This window comes from Protopterus annectens, chromosome 2.part0 (genome assembly GCF_019279795.1).
Source record: "Protopterus annectens isolate FY-2018-M chromosome 2.part0, PAN1.0, whole genome shotgun sequence".
Lineage (NCBI taxonomy): Eukaryota > Metazoa > Chordata > Ceratodontiformes > Protopteridae > Protopterus > Protopterus annectens.
The window spans coordinates 506,305,687-506,329,574 of record NC_056728.1 but is presented as its reverse complement, the minus strand read 5'-3'; the positions used below and the strand labels follow the sequence as shown (position 1 = coordinate 506,329,574).

The 23,888-nt window shown below is 46.2% G+C and overlaps 1 protein-coding gene across 1 annotated transcript in view; it reads right to left on the bottom strand.

Annotated features, from left to right (window-relative positions):
- HOOK3 (hook microtubule tethering protein 3) overlaps positions 1-23,888 on the bottom strand; it is a 2,251,851-nt gene that overhangs the window by 1,658,873 nt on the left and 569,090 nt on the right. The window contains exon 5 of the mRNA XM_044060904.1: positions 7,317-7,449. Coding sequence (XP_043916839.1) covers positions 7,317-7,449 — 133 coding nt within the window. The remainder of the gene's footprint in view (positions 1-7,316; positions 7,450-23,888) is intronic.

Below are 23,888 nucleotides of genomic sequence, written 5' to 3'. Positions count from 1 at the left end.
GGCTCTAAAGCCCATGGTTGCTGAATTAGAAGTTATGTACCTACCATAACATTCCATGTTAGTTGTCTTCTCTCGCCTTCTTTCTTGCTGGATGGGTTCGGAGCCGATCCTCGGCTCCAACTCGGCACTTGTTAAGCTCAAGATTCACTTCCACCAGCTCGAGGCAGCCCCATATCCCATGATGCAAGGCGGAGATTACCCAGATCTCGTTTGGTAGCTAGAGGAAATAATACCTACTATCTTCCCCCAAAGGAAGAACAACTAACCTGAGAAAAAACTGTAAGGGGAACCCAGGTAACTAAGTGCAGAGCTAACTGGTGTCCAAGGGAGAAATCTCCCAGAGGAGAGGATAGTTCAAGGTCTGTCCAGGCTAGGGGGACAGGAGGGAGGGACGCAAGAAAGAAGGCGAGAGAAGACAACTAACATGGACCATTATGGTAGGTACATAACTTCAACATATTAATTTGTCAATCTCGCCTTCATTCTTGCTGGATGGGACCGCGTACCTAGCACCTCTATCCTGGGTGGCTCAATGGAACAGACTCTTGAGAACTGTGGAACCAAAACTCGCCCTGTCCCTGGAGGCCAAATCCAATTTGTAATGTGAGACGAAGGTATGAGGAGTGGCCCAAGTGGCTGCTGCACAAATAGTGTCTAAGGGTAGTCTAGCCTGAAAGGCTGTAGATGTGGCTAGGCCTCTGGTAGAATGTGCTTTTGGTATTGAGATCAGCTGTTTGCCCCTAAGCTGATAAATATAAGAAATAGTGGAAGACAGCCATCTGGATAAGGTCACTTTAGAAACAGGGAGCCCTTTCTTATTTTCAGCACAAGAAAGAAAAAGCTGATTAGACTTTCTAGATTGCTTTGTTCTCTCCAAGTAATATCTGAGTTGGCGATGAACATCTAGGCAATGCAATTTTTGTTCCGCCTTGTCAGAATAATTGGGAAAAAATACTGGAAGATCAATAGATTGGTTTAAATTCGTCTTAGAAACAACCTTGGGCAAAAAGGACGGGTTAGTTCTCAAAGATACTCTATCCTTGTGGAAGACCAAGTAAGGGGGACGAACACAGAGAGCATGAAGTTCAGACACCCTTCTAGCCGAAGTAATAGCGACTAGAAAGAGTGTCTTCCAAGAGAGAAATTTTAACGAACATGTAGCAGCCGGTTCAAAAGGGGGAAGTATTAAGGATGCCAGCACTAAATTTAGATCCCACTGCGGTGGAGGATCCCTAACAGGGGGTTTAAGTAGGAAGATCCCTCTGAGAAAGGCTTTGCAAAGTTTGTGAGACATAATGTTCTGGTCTGCAAATCCGACATGAAAATTCAAGATTGCTGCCAGCTGGACTTTAACTGTGGAAGAAGAAGAACCAAAGTGAAAAATTTCAGCTAGGAAGTCCAAAACTGACTGAATAGGGGCAGTAAAGGGATCTATGTTCTTAGACCTTGCCCAAAAGGAAAAACTTTGCCATTTGCTAGAGTAAATCCTTCTGGTAGAGGACTTTAGAGAAGCTACTATGATATCCCTAACGGAATTAGATATCATAGGAAGCCTGGCTACGGAAGGAAGTGGAGCAACCAAGCAGTGAGGTTGAGGGAACGAATGGACCGGTGCAGTTGACCCGACTGGTGGGTCAGAAGATCTGGAACTGGGTCCAGATGCCAAGGCTGCACTAAGAGATGACGATGAAGGAATGGGAACCAAATTTGTCGAGGCCAGTAAGGAGCAATGAGAATCAGCTTGGCTCTCAAGTCGGTAGCTTTCTGAAGCACTTGAGGAATCACCGGAAAGGGGGGAAAAGCATAAAGAAGTCCCCGGGGCCAATCCTGGGTTAGAGCGTCTCTGGGGGGATGGCCTGGAAGTGGAAAGAGAGAGAAGTCTGGGCATTTGCTGTTTTGGGGTGTAGCAAAAAGGTCGCAGCAAGGAATGCCCCACTTCTGAAAAATCTCTTCCAATATAGATTGTTTGAGAGACCACTCGTGAGGCATGAGTATAGCTCTGCTCAACCTGTCCGCTATGATGTTGGTTTTCCAGGGGATATGCGTTGCTATCAGAAACCGCTGAGAGGAGATCGCCCATTGCCAAAGTCTGAGAGCTTCTCGACACAGAGGATAGGACTTGGTCCCGCCCTGTTTGTTGATATACCATACTACGGACATGTTGTCCGTGTGAACTGCGATAGTTCCTAAAGGAAGAAAGTCGTTGAGGGCTTGCAACGTTAAAAGCACTGCTCTCATCTCTAGGACATTTATATGCAGGTGGTATTCGAACGGTTGCCACGTGCCATGGACCATCCTGCCCTGATAATGCCCCCCCACCCGATCAGGGAGGCATCCGAAGTGACCGTGGCTACCGGGGCCGGGGGGACAAATGGTCTGCCCTGATGGGACTAGAGGGGAAGAAATCCACCAGGATAGGTGACAAGGATCTTGTGACGCATGGGCAACTGCTGGAAGGACCATTGGGTAAACAACATCCACTGTAGGAGACGCATGTAAAAGCGGGCCAGAGGAAGAAGTGTGATGGCAGCTGCCATTAGGCCTAACACTTTCAGGACCAACCATGCTTGTACCTTTTTGCTGAATAGGATGATCCGAACATGATTTTGGATATCCAGGATTCTTTGATTTGTTAGATTTGCTGACATCCGAGTAGTGTCTAGATCTGCGCCTATAAAGGTAATAGATTGGCAAGGCGATAAGGAAGACTTTTCGAAGTTGACAGAAATCCCTAACTGGCTGCAGAGACGTAGAGTGTAATCCCTGGCCTGGAGAAGTTGATGCCAGGTGGTGGCTGTGAGGAGCCAGTCGTCTAGGTACGGAAACACCTGGAATCCCTGACATCTCAGGTGAGCCGTGACCACTGCCATGCATTTGGTGAACACTCTGGGGGCTGTGGTGAGACCAAAGGGCAGGGCTCTGAATTGAAAATGACTGGCCCCCAGCCGAAAGCGGAGAAACCTTCTGGAGCGTCTGTGGATTTTTATGTGATAGTACGCATCCTGAAGGTCTATAGAGCACATCCAGTTGTCTCTGTCCAGAAAGGGCAAAATCGACTGAAGTGTGACCATCCGAAAACTGGTCTTTTTGACAGACTTGTTTAGTCTGCTGAGGTCTAATATTGGTCTCCTGTCTCCCGTCTTTTTGGGGACCAAAAAGAACCTTGAGTAGATTCTGGATTCTAAATGGTCTGTTGGAACTGGCTGGATGGCCCTTTTCTCTAGAAGTTTTGAAACCTCTAGCTTTGCAATTTCCCTTAGACCGGGTGGAACGTCTGGAAGGGATCCTTTTTGAGGGAAGGGGCTTTTCTCGAAAGGTATTTTGTAACCCTCGGATATGATCGACTGTACCCATTTGTCTTGAGAAAGGGAAAGCCAGGCTTCTGGGTACAGTGACAATCTCCCCCCGACTGCCTCCAAGGGTGGGCAGTCGGGCAACACCTCAGGGATGCTGGAAGGGCTTGTCAGAGAGAGACTCTCTGCTGCCCTGGTTCTGCGGACCCCCTCTGCCCCTAGGGTGGCGTCTGTTATTACCCCCTCTGCCTCTGGGGGTAAACTGACCACGTGCGTCAGGCGTGACTCCTTGAGATTTTCGGAACCACATTTTCCCTCCCTTCTGACCTTTGGGGTAAGGCCTTGAAGGGGTGGAGAAACGGACTCCTATGGCAGAAAGAGTCTTGCCGTCTTGCTCGCACCTGGTCAAAGTGTCCTTCACCTGAGGTCCAAACAAAGTTGTCCCATCGAAGGGAGAGTTTGTGAAGGACGCCTTAAAGGGATCTGCAAAATTGCAAAGTCGCATCCAGGACTGACGTCTGAGAGCCACTCCTGTGCCTGCAGCTCTACTCGCTCCATTGGCTGCATAAGAAATGAGCCGCATGGAGGAGTTAGTTATGGAATTTAGAATTCCCAGCTGAGAGGCAATCTTCTCTTGAGCCCCGGCAGCTGACGGATCCTGTACCACCTCACCCAATTCCTTGAGGATATCTTTTTGAAGTCGGGTGAAGTGACATAGATAATTCAGCGAGCGCATAGCAAAGGTCGCTGAGGAAAACATCCACTTACTATACCTGTCCATGGTCCTAAACTCCTTGTTAGGAGGATGGACCGGTACGGAAGGATCTGCAAGTTCCTTTTTGGTGGCGGCCGCCACCACCATGGCATCAACCGGGACACCTTTGGTGAGAAACTGTTTTTCAGTGGGGGCCGTGATAAATTTAGAAGGCCTCCTGGGGACTGGTTCCACGGAATCAGGAGATGCCCACGCCTTTTGAGCTATCACGTCCATGAGGGGGTCGAAAGGTGGAGAAACCCAGGAGGTGGAGGGTCGAGATCCAAAAGCCTCCAGGTATACCGACTCATCCTCGGAGGGGTTAATGGAGGGCCAGTTCCCCCTCTGTTTCAGGAGTTCACGAATGTCTGAAAAGGAGACATCCTCAGAGGGGGATATTGGGGACCGCTCAGACTCATCTAAGTCGGTATCTGATGTCGTAGACTCAGGGGAGTCTAAATGCTTCCTCTTGCAAGTCCTCTTACGCGGTGGTTCCCCTGAAGGGTCAGGAGAAACCTCGGAAGAGGAGGGTATTCCTAATGGGGAAACCTGGGGCGATGGATCTCTTGGGTCCGGGAGCAAGAGAGTGGGAAGAGATATCTACAGGCACTGAAGAGGGAGGAGCTAAAGGGACCGACTGTTGACTCAGCTCGGGGGCTAGTACACTCCTCATCACCTCAAAGGTTCCCCTCCCGGGGAGGACCAAGAGCTCCCGCTCTGAGGAAACAGGAATCCCCGGCCCCACCGAAAGGGAAGGCTCCGAAGTAGATGTCGGTGCCGAGCTTACCAAAGCCGAAGCTCCGAGGGGGAGAACGGGGTCGGACAAGGGTCCAATGCCACTCGCCCCCTCGGAACCGACAAGGGAAGCCCGATGACCGGATCCCTCCAAGGACAGTCTCAAGGAGGAGATAGGAGTCGAAGACGACGGAGCCGAAAGGAGTGGTATCGGCTCCGAAGCACCAACAGGCACAGTTCCAATAAGCTCCGGCTCCGAGCTCTGAAGGAGAGTCGAAGGAGGAATTTCTGGAGGGTGTGGAATAGCGATCGTCTGCTGAGATGGGCTATGAAGCATCTGGGCCAGTGCCTGTGATTTCAGCAGTCTACTCACCACTCTATCCAAGTCATGGTCTGAGAGTCTGGAAGACCTTGAGGATCGGCTCCGATGGCTCTGCTCCGAAAGTAAGGGAGAGGCCGGAGCCGAATGAATAGATTCCAGCAACGGAAATCTGGATCTCTTTCTCGACTAAGCCATCGGAGCCGAAGAACCTTCGGTTCCAGTTGGAGCCGAAAACTTGTCGGCTCCAGCCGGAGCCGACACAGGCATGGAAACCAGAGTATCAGCACTGATCGGCGCCGATACCGAACCTTCAGAGAAGGAAGGATCGGCTCCAGCTGGAGCCGATCTCGACTCCGAGGGAGTCGCAGCCAAGGCTGAAGGCTTGGAAACTGAAGCCTGGGCCTTGGGAGACTTTGAGGGCTTCCCCGAGCCGGACTTAGCCGGGGAGCTCTCAGGCTTTAATAAGCCCCTTAGAATAAGTTTGTTTCTACGTTCCTGCAGGACTCTCTGGCTGAAGGAGTGACAAATAGCACAGGAGACCTGCAGGTGTAGAGGTCCCAGGCAATAAATACAAGAAGTGTGACCGTCTGTCAGAGACATCTTCTGACAGCACGAGTCACACTTCTTGAAGCCTGAGACCATAGTTTCTTTGGACATGACTGAGTCCCTAATACACACACACACACACACACACACACACACACACACACACACACACACACACACACACACACACACACACACACACACACACACACACACACACTCAGCCCAAAAATTAAGCTAAATTAAGAAAATCAAGTACAGGGAAAAAAGCACACAGACACACACAAACAAACCCTGACAGCAAAATTATAGGAGGGGTAAGGACCTAAGGCCCGACTAGCAAAAATAAATGAATAAAGGGAAGGGGACACTAACGGGAATAGGGCTAAGTGATTCGGGAAGTTAATAAAGTAATATAAAAATAAAAATAAAGTTATGGGGTGTACTAAAGTCTCAGAAATATAGTTAGAAAATTCACTTACCAGGAGCTGGTAAAAAGTTACCTCATGAGCGAAGTGGCAAATGAGATCTGGGTAATCTCCGCCTTGCATCATGGGATATGGGGCTGCCTCGAGCTGGTGGAAGTGAATCTTGAGCTTAGCAAGTGCCGAGTCAGAGCCGAGGATCGGCTCCGAACCCATCCAGCAAGAATGAAGGCGAGATTGACAACTTAACATGTACATACTTTTATCCCAAACCAGTCACACAACCTGTTTTCTACCTCATTGGGAAGAGTATTTCCATAAGTCATTCTACCTCCTCAGCTGGATATGCAATAAGGTTTTTACACAGAAACTTAAGAGGAGCCTGAATCTTATAAAATTTGTTACCACTACTGGGGATAAGGCAGGGGGATGAAAGTCTGCTCTGACAGAGCTGTTAGAAAAAGTACAAAATACCTACTAAACTGCAGAGGCCAACCCTGATTTAAGGAGGTCCAAAACCCAGAAGGCCCCAGTATTTCTTTTGAGACTCGGAGGCCTCATAAGACTGTCATTTGTTGTGTGCTCATGTGAATGACAGAATGTCACCAAATGGCATCTTGTCTGGTGGAGGATCAGCAGCCAAAGTGCTCTCACCAGGAACATCCAGGAGTAAAAATCCTTTCCCACCTGGCAGGGATGTAAAACTGCAACAATCCTCTAGGGGATGGACAGTGCTACTAACAGCATCCTGAGGGTGGACATTTAGCTAATCATGCCATTGCTTCAACATCAAGTGTACAGGAGCTCGCATTTGCAAGGCAGAAGGTGGAAAAGGTTCATGTGGTGATGTGGTAGCTCATACCGCTCCGCCCAGGGCGTGAGGTTCTGAACAATGTAAAAATCTCCTCGGTTGCCAGAATGTAGGAAAGGGCACAAGGAATCATCACTGATGTTTGTGAAATGGTTCTACTGGACAACACTATCTCTTGCAATTCTGGCACATAGGCCCTCATACAAAGGAAAGAGTTGCCCAACTTGGGAATAGCATGATAACGGACAGGCAAGAAGACAAAAATTACATAGGAAAAAAAAACAGGCTTGTTAATGCCAAAATTTCAGTATTAAGAGCATTTCATTTAAGCACTTTTACTCATCTTTAAACTTTGGTGAGGCAGAACTAACTCCACTGTTTTCCTGTTCAGTTACTTACTCAAGCTAACAAACAAGAGTGTAGTACAAACCATGTTTCTGTTCGCAGTTCACTGCACAACTCAAAATTAGTTGAAGCATTCTTCCAAGTTCAGCAGCATCAGAGATTTCCCCTATCAAGTTCACATCAGGGATGGCAAAATCATTTATTTGTTGACCTAAAACCTGAAAACAGAAATATTTTAAAATTCATGATTCACAACAATAATGTTATACAATAATATAAAAATGACACACCAAGCAATATAAGATTATCTGCCAGCGTTTCATTACTTTGAATCTTGAGATGGTAAATTAAAACAGTTCACAAGTTTATAGTTAACTACTACTTCAGCCATGGCCCTTACTGAACATTTTCAGCCTAACCCATTTCCCTCAATGGTAAGAATCGTACCTTGTACTCTGTGCCTGTGAGGGAAAAGTACAGTTTTGTACCTACCATAAATGTAGATGTCCGATAGATATGCAACTGCAGTCATAACATATGGGTTGTCCTGCCTCAGGCAGCCCTCGGTCAGCCGGATTCCAAAGTCTGGGTCCGACGTCGGCTGATGTCGCATTTCTCTCCGACGTCAGAGCGGCTGGAGTACATAAGCATCAGCCGACGCCATTTTCTTCAGTGTTTCTTGCCCCAGATGCCAGGTGCCCTCCAAGGAAGGCTGTAATCAAACTGAAAGACAAAAACAGGATTCCAGACAAATAAATGAGCAATAAACAGATACACCATAACAGATATCCCCAGCTAAGAGAAAACAGGGGTAGAAGTGGACCCTAGGCATAGAGGGGTATGGAGGGAGGGAAAATCCGACTGCAGTTGCATATCTATCGGACATCTACATTTATGGTAGGTACAAAACTGTACTATGTCCTTCAAGAATGCAACTGCAGTCATAACATATGGGTAGAATACCATAGCTTAGCTGGGGGAGGAGGAATGCTCTAGGAAAAAGATGGTGTGGCAATCAAACCCTGCAGGACTGCCGAAGCAAAGCCTGCTCTGGATCTGGAGTATAGAGGGAGATTGTAGTGTTTGGAGAATGTATGCACGGAGCTCCATGTAGCAGCTTCTAGAATGTCCTTAGCAGGCACCCCTCTTAAAAAAGCTGTAGAGGTGGCTGTAGCTCTTGGGGAATGTGGTCTGACATTGGCTGGAGCAGTCTTTCCATGAAAGGAATAACAGAATCTGATGCAATGTCCAATCCATTTGGAAATGGTCCGTTTTGAAATTGCTTTTCCTTGGACTGCAGGGGCGTAAGCTACAAAAAGTTGTTCAGACTTCCTACTGGTCTTGGTTCTGTCCAGGTAGTATCGAAGTTGTCTGTGAATGTCCAAGGTATGTAACAGTCTTTCCCCCTTATTCTCAGGATTGAGGAAGAAAGCAGGCAGATGAATAGCTTGATTTAAAGAAACCCTAGATACCACCTTTGGCATAAAAGTAGGGTTGGTCCTTAATGAAACCCTGTCTCTGTGGAAAATTATGAACGGTGGTATTGCCATTAGGGCCTGTAGTTCCGAAACCCTTCTTGCTGAGGTAATTGTCAACAGGAAAGCTGTCTTCCATGAGAGAAATTGCAAGTCAACTGAAGCTGCTGGCTCAAATGGAGGTAGAGTCAGTTTTTCTAGGACAAAATTGAGGTCCCAGGCTGGCACTGGAGCCTTTCTTGGTGGTTTAATGTTCTTGATTCCCCTGAGGAATTGCCTTAGCAAAGGATGTGAAAAGACAGGCGGATCAGTGTTATATCTAGCTGAAATAGCTGATGCGTGTATCTTTATGGAAGAATATGAGAGTCCATTCTTTAGCATATCTGCCAAATATTCCAGGATGAGTGGGATGTTCAATAATGATGCATCATGTCCCTTGCTGGTATTCCAAATGCTGAATCTCTTCCATTTTGCTAAGTAAACCTTTCTGGTGGATGGTCTTCGAGCCTCTGTTAGTATCCGCTGGACTTCCTTGGAGAGAGATAGGTTGAGATTATTCATGGGATCTCCCAGGCTGTTAGCTGCAGTGTCTGAAGGTTTGGATGCACTGTTTTGAAGTCGTGTTGAGTCAAAAGTAGAGGCCATTGGGGAAGGGGCCCACTTCTTGGTGTGACATATGCTCCGTAGTAGTGGATACCAGTGTTGTCTTGGCCAGTCCGGAGCTATTAGGATCCCCTTGGGTCTCTCTGCTTTGATCTTTAGTAATACTGAGGTCATCAGTGGCAGAGGTGGGAATGCATAGATTTTTTGGAAGTTTCAGTTGAATGAGAGAGCATCTATTTTCCAAGCTTGTGGATGGTATGTCCTTGAGCAGAATTTTTGTAGATGATGGTTGAGGTGAGAGGCAAATAGGTCTACTTCTGGCCTGCCCCATGTCGAAGTGAGCTGTGCAAAGATCTTCGGATACAACCTCCACTCGTGTGGATCTGTGAAATTCCTGCTTAGGCTGTCTGCCAGCACATTGTCTTTGCCTGGAACAAACTGGGATTGTAACTGAATGTTTAGGCTCAGTGATTTTTCCCAAAGATGCATTGTCAGTCTGCAAAGGGGGTAAGAATGGGTGCCCCCTTGCTTGTTTATATGCCACATCACAGTGGTGTTGTCTGTCTGTATCAGTAAATGGCCTTGCTGAAGTTGGTGTTGAAAGGCCTCGATGGCATGCATTACTGCCAGCATTTCCTTTTGGTTTATATGCAGATGTGTTTCCTTTGGAGACCATAGTCCCTGTATACACCTGCCTTCCATGTGTGCCCCCCATCCAAGGTCTGAGGCGTCCGTGGTCATGGTCTGTGTTATCTGTGGTTTTTTGAATGACATACCTGTGTTTGCCTGGCTTACCGAGGCCCACCATAGGAATTCCTTTTGTAGGCATGGAATGAGCGGTATGGTTGTCTCTAAGTTGTTGCTGTGCTGAGACCATAGGCTTTTTAGGTACCATTGTAGCTTTCTCATGTGTAGTTTTGCTAATGGAACCAGGAGAATGCAGGATGCCATGTAACCCAGGGCCTGTAGGAATCTCCTTGCAGTCATCTGGGTAAGTTTTGCCAAACCTTTGAAATAATGAGTTAACTTATCTTGCTTGTCTTCTGTTAGGTAGGCCATTTGAGAGGCTGTGTCTAATATGGCTCCTAAGAAGATTATTTGCTGGGATGGCTGAAGTCTTGACTTTTGGAAGTTGACTGTGTATCCCAGAGCTTGAAGTAATCGTATGACATAGTCCAAGTTTTTTGTCAACATCAGTTTGTCGTCCGCTTGTATGAGGCAGTCGTCCAGGTATGGGTAAATTTGGATCCCCTGGAGCCTACAATGAGCAATTACTGAAGCCAGGCATTTTGTGAATACTCTGGGCGCAGTAGATAAGCCAAATGGCAATGCTGAGAATTGATAATGCTCTGGCCCTGCAAAAAATCTGAGGTATCTTCTGCAGCTGTGTCTGATAGGGACATGCAGGTATGCCTCCTTGAGGTCCAGAGTAATCAGCCAAGACCCCTTACCCAGCATGGGAAGGAGTTGCTGTAGAGTCAGCATTTTGAACTTTAGTACTATGAGAAAGGTGTTTAATGCGGACAAATCCAGTATTGGTCTCCATTGAGATTCTTTTCTTGGAACAAGGAACAGTCTTGAGTAAAACCCCTGGCCTTGTTCTTGTTGTGGAACTCTTTCTATTGCTTTCATCGGAGTCAGCAGAGAGATTTGCTTGATAGCCTCTGCCCTCTGGTTTTGTGGTAGGTTTGGTATGCCTTGTTTTCTTGGTAAGGTATGAAAATGGAACCTGTAACCTTGGTCTATAATGTCCAAAATCCATTTGTCCTTTGTCAGTCTGTGCCAATTGTCTGCAAACAAAGATAATTTCCCACCCAAGGGAGCTTCTATTTGTTCCCTGGTAGGCGGAAGTAGAGGAAAGTCATTGAGATTGTGGCTGTGGGGATGGTGAAACCCCTGTGTCACTTCTTTGGTTTGTTGGCTGCCATTGTCGTCCCCGGTAAGGACCACTGTATTGTCCTCTTCCTCAGCCACGTCTGTTTTTACCCCTTTGAAATTTTTCAGGATTAGGAAAGGACCAGTTTTCTGAAGGCCAATTCCTACTGAATCTGGGGGGTTGAACCTGGAGGAAATCTTTCACCGTCTGAACTGATTTTGCTTTTTCCTCGATGGACTTTAACACGTCCTTAGCATTAGCACCAACAAGCTTGTTCTTTTCCAAAGGTGCATCCAGAAGTTTTGCCTTTACATGATCTGGTAGAGGTTGATCTTTTAACCATGCATGTCTACGAATGACTGCCCCTGTCATAGCTGCCCTACATGAAGCTTCCAGTGCATCATATCCACACTGCAGGAAGTGATTGCTTACTTGCTGAGAGTTATGTACAGCTTCCTGCAAAGACTTCCTGTCTAAAGGATCAGGAGAGGCCAATGTTTTCTGTAAATCTTCTAACAGGAAATCCTGATATTGTAGCATATGAAAAAGGCAATTCAAAGCTCTCATAGATAAAGTAGTGGAGGTGTAAACCTTTTTACCCCACCTCTCTAATGACCTAGCTTCCCTGTTGGAGGGCAAAGGATTTTTAGAGGTGGAAGCTGAAACTCCTTTAGGTCCCTGAGAAATAGTTTCCAAATCAGCAGTATGGGCCCTGAATAAATGGGAATGTGTTTCTGGGACCCTGTAATACCTGTCTGGCTTGGCTGGAGCAGGAGGAAGAGAGTCAGGGGTAACACTAGAGTCAGAATATAAATCATCCAAAACAGCAAGCACAGGAGGAATAGCTAAGGGCCTGTGCTGGGGCTTTTTAAGGAAAGTTCGAAGGCGCTTTCTGGAATCAGAATATTCCTGGCCTTGCCACTTGAAATGTTCCCTCATGGTATGCAGCACTTCCCCAAAAGAAATATCCTCAGGAGGGGAGGCCGAGGGGATGGAATCCTCTGCATCCGAGTCCTCATAGGTCTGGAAGAGCTCTTCCTGGCCATCAGAGTGGACAGAGTCCTCAGAATCTTCATCTGAATGAATAGGGTCAGAGGGTTCAACCCGGGGCCTTTTATCCGAAGGAGGCTGGGATCCTCTCTCTGGATGGGCCTGTGAACCTCTATTTATAGAAATTAAGTCAGCAGCCATAGTCATAATTTGTGTCTCTGGAGTAGGCTGAGGTAAGGCTTTAGCAGTAAGATGCTTGGTCTTGCTGGCTGCCTTAGCCCTAGTGTATGCCTTAATAGACATGGCCATAGGAGGCCTGGCAGCTCCACGTGCAGGAGTGACCTTATCTACAGCAATGGTCTCGGGCATTTCCCCGGTTTCGGTATCTGGAGGAAAATCAATAACTGGCGTCGGAGTGATATCCGTAATCGGGAGTCGTCGGTAATGCGGTGTCTTCGGTTCGGAGCGGTGGAAAAAACGTCTCAGGGGGAACCGGAGCACTCGCGGTAGGTTTTGGCGTGGAGTCGGTGGTAGACGCGGGCCGAGGATGTCGGTCCCGGTCTTTTTGTTTCTTGGGAGTTTGCGATGTCGGAAGTTCCGACGGCATTGTATAAGCAAATTTTTGCCGAAAAAATCTTCAGCGAACTCCGCCCGGCGCCTGAGAGTGCGCTTGTTGAAGCGAGCACAGGCTACACAGGCCGAGACGATGTGGTCTGGCCCAAGGCAAGGAAGGCAGAAAGAGTGGAAATCCTTATGAGGTATTTGTTTACCACAAGAAAGACAATTGTTAACTTTTTCAGTAATTTCTGATATCGGCTGAGGCAAGAAAAGGTCCCCAACGGGGTACTTAGCTTTTTTGATGACTTCGGAATCGAAGAATACAGGAGCTGACCAACCGGCACTTGCGAACTGCTTCTGCTTCGGGCACCGCGCGGCAAGAAAGACTGAAGAAAATGGCGTCGGCTGATGCTTATGTACTCCAGCCGCTCTGACGTCGGAGAGAAATGCGACATCAGCCGACGTCGGACCCAGACTTTGGAATCCGGCCGACCGAGGGCTGCCTGAGGCAGGACAACCCATATGTTATGACTGCAGTTGCATTCTTGAAGGACATCACCTTAACCATTATGCCAACTCACAAAATTACAAATCTTGAGGATTGAACCCAAGAACTACAAGACCAAAAACCTGCTCTTCTGACAGGAGGCACAGAAGCATAACCTTAGTCCCTCTCTGGGACATTAACTTACAACCTTCAAATATATAGGCAGACACGTTAACCCCTCTGCCACAATAACACAATTGAGTGTGCAAATGCTGAAGCCATTTGGGAAGATGAAAATATTACATAAAATGCTTAGCAGTTAACATCAGAAAGGTCCTGTTTTATTACTTCCTACCATCAGACAAAGTTAACATGTGGCAGCACTGTAGGTATGGTGTGACCATCTGAAACATGTATACAAATATGACAACTCTCCATTTCTCCTATCAAAACTGCACTTCTTAACTCTTTGACCTTATTCATCTACTTTCAAAATGACTTCTGTTTCCAGCTGCACTCAATAGTATGGTTCAAAATCAGCATGCCTTTTTCGCAGCTGTGTCATAAAAGTGCTGGATTTCAGAAAGGTGGACTTTTAGAAAAATGGAAGTACTATACTGGGAAGCAATAAAAGGAGTGGGGGTGAAGAATGAATGATGGAAAATTATCTTTAATTCCAACACAAAATGGCAAGGAAGGTAAGGGAAAAACTATACAATAAAAAAAATCTAGAACCCAGTGGAAATTGATGTTGCAAATGCATTGTTAATTACAGCTAAAGAAAATCAGGAACATGAAAAATAAATAAAAGAACAAGTCTACATTAAATCAAAAGTAGCACAGGTTAAGAAGTAAAGAAGGCAACTGAGAAGCAGCAATGTGAAAAAAGGGGCACCATAAGAAAGTAGCCATTAGAAAGTAAGAGCAAAATAACTAAATAAAACTAGCAAAAACATTTAAATGCTCCCTCCTTGATAGGTCTTGGGCTGGGTACAACTACTCCACCAATTGAAGCAAGCATTTTTTACAAGCAAAACACCATGCTTGGGGAAGTCCAAACACCTGCTTGACACATTCCACAACACTGCCAGTTACATAACCTGTGCCACACTGAAGCCCACTAATTTACCCCTTGCTAACAGTCAACACACTCTTTCATATCAATAAATCATTCAAATTGTTACACTACATAAACATACAAAAATATTTATTTGGCTGACTTAAAAGAAAACTCCATCACCAGCTGAAGGGGAAAAGATCATTTGCTCACAAGGATGGCAGTACGGTATCCCTAACTCATCAAAATATCACTAACAAATGCTCCCTGGAGAGTGCAGTTTATACATCTGGAGCAATCTACCTAGCTAACATTTGGTCCTGTACAGGACATTAGTCTCTGTAGCCCCAGCTAAGCAAGAAGCTGACACTAGTATATATCTTGCAAGCCCTGACAGTAGGCTCTGTGGGACAAAATACCTCTTTTTGATTATGTACAGAAGCAACATGTCTCTCTCCTTTCAGAACATCAAGCCACAATGTCAGTGACTGAAAACAATACTTGAGAAAGAGGGCACCTACACTTTTCCACTCCAATTAATAAGGACATAAGTGGTCCCTTCAATCCCTCATACTAGGTTTAAGCAGCCAATCAAGGGGGAGGGTGACTGGAAGACTACAATACCTCTCAACTGTACAGGTTTTCGCAGAATGTCCAGATTATTGCCTCATATTTTTGGTGTGTTCCCCCTAAAGTCTGTCCCTTTCTGGCAAACAGTGAGGATTGAAGTCATTAAATAATGACAAACATTTGAGTTTAAGACTCCACATCCTTCAGAAAATTCATGCTAATGCAAAAGTACAGTTGTGTACACTTACCATAAATGTACATGTTAGAGTGTATTCACTGTTGGAGTCCTTACAAATAGGTTATCCGGCTCTGGTAGCCCACAGTCGGCCACAATACCAAAGTCCTTGGTATATGATGTCTGCTGCCTCCGGTTTAAGCCTGACGTCAGGACGTCAGGTATAAAGGTAGGCAGCCGATGCCATTTCCTCAGTTTTTCTTGTCTTAGCTGTCAGGAGCCCCCCAAAAATGGTTAGATCAGGAAAAGAAAAAGTACAGTTTTGTACCTACCATAAATGTAGATGTCCGAACTGGATAGCATCTGCAGTCATAACAAGTGGGTTGTCCTGTCGTCAGGCAGCCCTGCAGTCGGCCGGATTCCAAAGTCCGGGTCCGGCTTCGGCTGATGTCGCACTCCTCCCGACGTCATCTCTGTTGGTCTTCGGGTATAAAAGCATCAGCCGACGCCATTTTCCTCAGTGTTTCTTGCCCCAAATGCCAGTAGCCCTCTTGCAGGCTAAAAATTTGGATAGATGCCAATGTTTCCAAATGGATAGAGGTAAACACAGCAATAAGCATATATGTACAAACAAATACACCATAAAAGACTCCCCCCCCAAAAGCTAGCTATTAGGAGGGTAAACACCCTAGGAGTACCACAGAGGGGAAGGAGGGAGGGTAATCCTGACTGCAGATGCTATCCAGTTCGACATCTACATTTATGGTAGGTACAAAACTGTACTATGTCCTTCATGGATGCATCTGCAGTCATAACAAGTGGGTAGAATACCATAGCCAACTAGGGAGGAAGAAAAAGTAGATTATGGTGTGTTTAGGATCCCTTGCAGTACAGCAGTGGCAAACCCTGCTCGGGATCTGGAATAAAGAGGCAAATTATAATGCTTGGCAAATGTATGCACGGAGGTCCAAGTAGCCGCCTCAATAATGTCTTTGGTTGCCACTCCTCGTAAGAAGGCTGTGGTAGTGGCTGTTGCCCTTGTAGAATGAGGTCTTATGTTCTGTGGAATTGGTTTTCCATGGAAGGAGTAACAGTATCGTATGCAATTTCCTATCCATTTGGAGATTGTCTGTTTGGAAATAGCTTTTCCTTCCCTTCCTGTTGCATAGGCTACAAAGAGTTGGTCAGTCTTTCTGCTATTTTTGTTCTGTCCAAGTAGTAGCGTAGCTGTCTATGTACATCCAAGGTATGCAGTATTCTTTCCCTCTGTTTTGTGGGTTGGGAAAGAAGGTAGGTAGGTGGATTGCCTGGTTTAAAGACACTCTGGATACCACCTTGGGCATAAATGTAGGATTAGTCCTCAAGGACACTCTATCTTGGTGGAAGATTAGGAAGGGTTGCACTGCCATTAAGGCCTGTAGTTCTGAAACCCTCCTTGCTGAAGTAATTGCCAGTAGGAAAGCAGTTTTCCATGACAGGTGTTGTAGGTCTGCTGTTGCTGCTGGTTCAAAGGGTGATAGTGTCAACTTTTCTAGCACAAAGTTTAAATCCCAAGCTGGTAATGGTGGTTTCCTTGGAGGTTTTACATTCTTGATTCCTCTGAGGAACTGCCTGAGCAAAGGGTGCGAAAAAACAGGTGGATCAAAGCTGTATTCTGCTGAAATAGTTTTGCATGTATCTTGATGGAGGAGTAGGACAGGCCTGAATGAAGAAGTTCGGCCAGATACTCCAGAATGTTAGGCATATCTATGTTTGACACATCTTTTCCTCTTTCCGTACTCCAAATGACAAACCTTTTCCATTTTCCAGCATAGTTCCTTCTTGTTGAAGGTCTGCGTGCTTCAAGAATAATGTCCTTAACTCTTTGGGAAAGTTCTGGATTAGCTGCTGCTATGTGATGTTCCATGCAGTCAGTTGCAGCGTTTTTAGGTTTGGATGTATGATGCTGTAGTTGTTCTGAGTTAGCATCAAAGGCATCAGTGGTATTGGCCACATATTGTTCGAGACATGCTCTTCAGTAGTGGGTACCAGTGTTGTCTTGGCCAGTTTGGAGCTATCAGGATTATCCTTGGACGTTCTTCCCTTATTTTTAGCAGTACCTTGTGTATCAAAGGAAGAGGTGGGAATGCATATGCTGTTAGGCCTTTCCAGTTGAAGGAGAGTGAGTCCACTTTCCATGCTAGTGGGTGGAATGTCCTTGTGCAGAATTTTTGAGCTGGTAATTGAGAGGTGATGCAAATAGGTCTATCTGCGGCATTCCCCATTTCTTCGAGATGGTCTTGAAGATGTCCGGGTGCAGCTTCCATTCGTGGGCATCCGGGTGGTTCTGCTTAATATGTCTGCCAGAGTATTGTCTTTCCTGGTACAAATATTGCCTGTAACTGAATGTTGTAGCTGAGTGCCAGGGTCCACAGCTCCAAGGTCATTCTGCATAGGGGTATGAATGAGTGCCTCCTGTTTGTTGATGTACCACATGACTGTGGTGTTGTCTGTCCTTATCATCAACTGGCCCTCTTTGAGAAATGGTTTGAACTTTTGGATTGCCAGTTTTACTGCCAGCATTTCTTTTAGATTGATGTGCAGGTGAAGTTGATCCTGTGTCCACAATCCTTGCACGCATTTGTCCAGCATGTGGGCCCCCATCCTAGGTCTGAAGCGCCTGTTGTGATGGTCTGGCTTGGTTGACATCTGCGAAAGGGTAGGCCTGGGTTTGACTGGCATGCCTGAGCCCACCATAGGAACTCCTGTTTTAAGCATGGAATTAGTGGGATTTCTGTTTCTAGACTGTGTCTGTGTTGGGACCATAAATTCTTTAGGTACCACTGTAGTTTCCTCATATGTAGTCTGGCAAATGGGACCAAGATTATGCATGATGCCATGAAGCCCAAGGCCTGTAGAACTTTTCTTGCTGTTAACTTGTTCAGTTTTGTTAGTGCCAAGAAGTAAAGAGGAAGTTCTTTTGTTTTTCTGTAGTCAGGAATGCCATTTGTTGTACTGTGTCCAATTCCCAAGAAAGTCCTTGTTTGGGATGGTATCAGTCTTGACTTTTGTAAATTGACTGTGTATCCCAGTCCTTGTAGCAAGTAAATGACCCTTTGTAAATCTGTTGTCAGCTTGCTTTTGTTGTCCCCTTGTAGCAGGCAGTCGTCCAGGTATGGGTAAATTTGAATTCCTGTAGTCTGCAATGGGCGATTACTGATGCCAGGCATTTTGTGAATACTCTGGGCGCAGTAGATAAGCCAAAGGGCAATGCTGAGAATTGATAGTGCTCTGATCCTGCAAGAAATCTGAGGTATCTTCTGCAGATTGGTCGAATGGGGACGTGCAGGTATGCCTCCTTGAGATCTAGAGTTACCAGCCAAGACTCCTTGCCCAGCATGGGAAGAAGTTGCTGTAGGGTCAGCATTTTGAATTTTGGGACAATGATGTATGTATTTAAGGTGGACAGGTCGAGAATTGGTCTCCAACTTTTTCCTTTCTTGGAACTAGGAATAGTCTGGAGTAGAACCCTTTCCTTGTTCTGCTGTTGGCACTCTTTCCACAGCTCTCATGTTTGCTAACTCCATTATCTGGCGTAGAGCCTCTGTTTTTGATTTGGAGGTAGATTTGGCATTCCTCTTTGACTGGTAAAGTGTGGAAGTGAAACCGTAACCTTGATCTATGGTTTGTAAAATCCACTTGTCTTTTGTTATGTAGTGCCAGTTCTTTGAAAATAAGGTTAACTTTCCGCCTAGAGGGGCTGCTATTTGTTCCCTGGTAGGCGGATTTAGGATTAAGTCACTGCGGTTGTGCTGATGTAGTGGCAGTGGCTGTGTCTGTGCCTCTGTTGTTACCTTGCCACTGTCGTCCTCTGTAGGCACCTCCTCTGGATTGGTTTCTGCCTCTGGAACGTCTATTTCTACCCCTTTGAAATTTTGTGGAGTCAGGAAAGGACCAATTCTTGGCAGGCCAGTTCCTGCTAAACCTTGGGGTTGAACCTGCAAGAAATCTTTAACAGTTTGAACAGATTTTGCCTTTTCTTCCATTTTCTTCATAACCTGCTGGGCAGGTGTACCAAACAGACTTGTCTTGTCCATAGGAGCATCTAGCAACTTAGCTTTAACATGATCCGGTAAAGCTTGTTCCTTTAGCCATGCATGCCTTCTTATCACTGTGCCTGTCATGGCTGATCTAAATGAAGCCTCCAGTGCATCATAGCCACATTTTAAGGAATGGTTGCTAACCTGTTGTATGTTATTTACCATCTCTAATACATATTTCTTATCAAGAGCTTCATCAGTGGTTAGTTTTTTAGTTAACTGATCAAGCATAAACTCTTGGTATTGTATCATGTGAAACTGACAGTTTAAAGCTCTAGCTGAGAGAGTAGCTGAAGTGTAGACCTTTTACCCCATCTGTCTAGTGACCTTGCTTCCCTTTCAGAAGGAATAGGGTTTTAGCTGTGGTCGCTGCTACTGCCTTGGGACCCTGGGATATAGTTTCTGGGTCTGCAAGTGGGGCCTTGTAAAGGTGGTGATGAGTATCTGGCACCCTGTAAAATCTGTCTGGTTTGGCAGGGGCTGGGGTAAAGAATCTGGAGCGGAGCAAACATCATTGAAAGCATCATCCACCACAGAGAGAACAGGAGGTATAGCTAAGGGCCTGTGCTGTGGGAGGTGCAGAAAGGTCCTAAGTCTTTTTCTGGAGTCTGAAAAATCCTGTTGCTGCCATTGGAACTGTTCTCGCATGGCATGCAAGGTTTCCCCAAAGGAGAATTCTTCTGGTGGGGAAGCAGCTGGAATGGATTCTTCAGCATCCGAATCTTCAAAATTGGAGAAGGGAGCCTCAGGCTGATCAGTTATGTCTGATTCATCAGCAGAATCATCAGTAGTAACTGGCTCAGGGGGCTCTGCCCTAGGTCTCTTCTCAGGGGGCTGAGAGGCCCTGTCTGGGTGAGGTTGAGATCCTCTAATTAAGGAAATTAAATCTTCTGCCAAAGAAAGCATTTGAGAACTAGAAGAGGGCCTGGATGTGGGGGGTTTAACAGGCACTGATTTAGTAGTCTTGGCTGCTTTAGCCCTGGCGAAGGCCTTAATGGACATGGCAGCTGGAGGCCTAGCAGCACCACGTGCTGGGGTAGAGACATCCAAGGGATGGTGTCTGATAAGTCAACCACCGTAGTGGGTAAAATTTCTGAGGTCGATTCAAGAGTTGTAGCAGGGGCCTCAGTTGTTAGAATAGGTTCAGCTGTACTTTGAGCAGTTTTCTCGGTTTGGCGCGAAACCGAGACACTCGCGATTTGCTTTACCGTGGTTTCGCCGAAACCGCGGACCGCGAAGTGTCGGTCTTTATCTTTGCGTTTTGGGGTAGTCGGAGGATCCGACGGCATAATGTACGCAAAATCAGTACCGAAAAACTGTTCTGCAAACTCCGACCGACGCCTAAGCGTTCGTCGGTAAAAGAAGCACAGGCGAACAGGCTGCTACGTCGTGGGCTGGGCCTAAACAAGGCAGACAGTATGAGTGGAAATCTTTATGAGGTATTTGTTTCCCACAGGTTAAACAATTGTTAACTTTTTCTGACATCGGCTGAGGCAAGAAAGAGTCCCCAACGGGGTACTTAGCTTTAGAAGTCTTCGAAGTAGTATTTGGTAGAAGTAATCTCTGGATCCGACCGACCGGCACTTGCGAACAGCTTCTGCTTCGGGCGCCACGCGGCAAGAAAGACTGAGGAAAATGGCGTCGGCTGATGCTTTTATACCCGAAGACCAACAGAGATGACGTCGGGAGGAGTGCGACATCAGCCGAAGCCGGACCCGGACTTTGGAATCCGGCCGACTGCAGGGCTGCCTGACGACAGGACAACCCACTTGTTATGACTGCAGATGCATCCATGAAGGACATCTCCAGCCTCTGCCCTAGGAAAAAAAGGGGGATGGAAGGGGGGAACCAGGACTGCAACAGTGAATACACTCAAACATCTACATTTATGTTGTGTGCACAACTGTACTATGTTCATAGTGTTTCACTGTTGCAGTCCTTCCAAATGGGATGATTCCCAAAGTCCAGGAAAAAAAAACAAAAGGGAGGTGGAACACCACTGATTAAGGGTTGGTAAGGATGTCCTGCAACGCTGCAGTGGCAAAACCAGCCATGGACTTAGAAAACAAGGGCAAATTGTAATGTTTAGTAAAAGTGTGGATAGAAGTCCAGGTAGCTGTTTCCAGGATGTCCTTACTAGGTACACCTCTTAGAAAAGCTGCTGAGGTAGAGGTTGCTCTAGTAGAATGGGTCCTAATACCCTGTGGAGGAACCTTGTCATGCTGTAAGTAACAAAAGTGAATACAATGAGCAATCCACTTAGAAATAGTCCGTTTAGAAATAGCTTTGCCCTGAGCTCCAGGGGAAAAACTGACCAACAACTGATCTGTCTTTCGAAAAAGTTTAGTCCTGTCCAGGTAAAATCTAAGTTGTCTATGCACATCCAGGGAATGCAGCAATCTTTCTCCTCTATTCTGAGGATTAGGAAAAAAGGTAGGCACGTGGATAGACTGGTTAAGAGTCAGGCTAGAAACCATCTTAGGCATACAAGAGGGATTAATTAGTTCGAAGGGAGACCCGATCCACATGGAAAGTGATAAAAGGCTCTACTGCCATTAAGGCCTGCAGCTCAGACACTCTTCTAGCTGAAGTAATGGCCAAGAGAAAGGCAGTTTTCCAGGAGAGAACCTTCAAATCTGCTGAGGCAGCAGGTTCAAAGGGAGGCAGAGTAAGTTTCTCAAGGACAAAATTAACATCTCAAGCAGGAGTAGGTGCCCTTCTAGGAGGCTTTAAATTGCTAGCTCCCCTGAGGAACTGTTTCATCAAGGGATGAGAGAAAATGGGATGCTCAAAGGAACAATGAGCAGAAATAGCTGAAGCATGAATCTTGATAGAAGTGAAGGAGAGTCCGACATTAAGCAAGAATGCCAGATACACAAGAATTAGAGGAAGAGTAGGTTGAGAAGGGTCTTCTCCTCTAGTCTGCATCCACATGGAGAATCTTTTCCACTTATCTGCACTAGTACTAGGCCTCCTGGCCTCACGAAGGACCTCAACTACCTGTTGGGAAAGGTTTAAATTATGAGCCAGGCTGCCAAATGCAGAGTCTGAAGGTGAGGATGTTGAATTTTTCCCCCTCCTGAACCAAGAGATCTAGTACCAGGGGGAAGATGCACAGGCTGAGACTGGGAGAGACTGCGAAGAAGTGGATACCAATGCTGCCTGGACCATTCTGAAGCTATGATGATGGCCCTTGGTATTTCGTCCTTTATCTTTAACAGCACTCTGGGAAGAAGAGGCAAAGGAGGGAATGCATAGATCGATAACTGAGTCCAGGGGAAGAACACAGCATCCACTTTCCAAGCTTTGCAAAAGGTTGGAAGAAGGTGGTTGGTCAGAGATGAAGAGATGAAGAGATTCACCTAGGGAGTGCCCCAACGCTGAATGATACGACAGAAGATGGTCTTTAGTTGCCATTCGTGAGGATCCAGGAACTGCCTGTTCAACCAGTCTGCCAAGGTGTTGAGCCTTCCTGGAAATAACTGAGCTACCACATGAATGCCCATAGAAGCTGCCATGGACCACAGTCTCATGCTTCGTCTGCACAGGGGGTAAGAGCGAGTCCCACCCTGCTTGTTGATGTACCACATGATTGTAGTGTTGTCTATCCTGACTATAAGAGTACCAGGAGAGAGAAGATGCTTGAAAGCCATCAAGGCCTGCTGGACTGCCATCAATTCCTTCAGATTTATGTGCAAAAGAACTTGTTGATAGCTCCAAGTCCCCTCAGTGCATCTGCCCTCTAGATGTGCTCCCCAAGCTTAGTCCGAGGCATCTGTGGTGAGAGTATGGCTGGTAGGAGGTGGACAGTAAGGTAGGCCTTTGTTCTGTGCACAGTCCGTTGCCCACCAAAGGAACTCAGTCTGCAGGCAGGGAATCAGAGGAATAATCAAGTCTAAATCCTGAGGGTGTTGACACCAAAGGTTTTTGAGGTACCATTGTATTTTCCTCATATGAAGTCTGGCATATGGAATCATCAGAATAAATAATGCCATGAATCCCAGGGCTTGCAGGAATTGCCTTGCAGAGAGCTGGGTCATGCTTGCCAAATTCTTGAAGTAATCCGAAAGATCCATGTGTTTCTCTCGAGGGAGGGATACCATCTGGATGGCTGTGTTCAGACTCGCTCACAGGAATACAATCTCCCTGCTAGGTACCAATTTTGACTTCTTTTCATTGACTGGGTAGCCCAAAGAGGTGAGAAGGTTATTTACAAAGTCCAAATCCTTTGGAAGTTGCCCTGGAGAGTTTGTCTGAATAAGACAATGGTCTAAGTAAGGGTAAAGTTGAATGTTTCTTTGCCTGCAAAAGGCAATGACTGGAGCTAGGCATTTTGTAAATCTCTGGGAGCAGTAGATAAACCAAAGGGCAGTGCAGAGAATTGAAAGGGCTTGTTCCCTGCCTTGAAGCAAAGGAACTGCCTGCAGCTTTACCTTAATGGGATGTGCAGGTAAGCTTCTTTTAGATCCAAAGTCACCAGCCAGGAATCTTTGGCCAGCATTGGCAGCAACTGCTGAAGAGTGAGCATTTTGAACTTGGGAATCACCAGAAAAGTGTTTAGAATGGACAAATCCAGAATATGGCACCAAGTGCCCCCTTTTTTGGGGACCAGGAAAAGTCTTGAGTAAAAACTCTGACCTATCTGTAGTGCAGGAACTGGCTCTATTGCTCCCAGGTTTAGCAAGGAAGAAACTTGTTTTTCTGCTTCTGCCCTTTGAAGTGGGGGAATATCTGGATATTCTTGGAGGACCGGGAAGGTGTGAAAGGAGAATTTGTAGCCTTGGGAT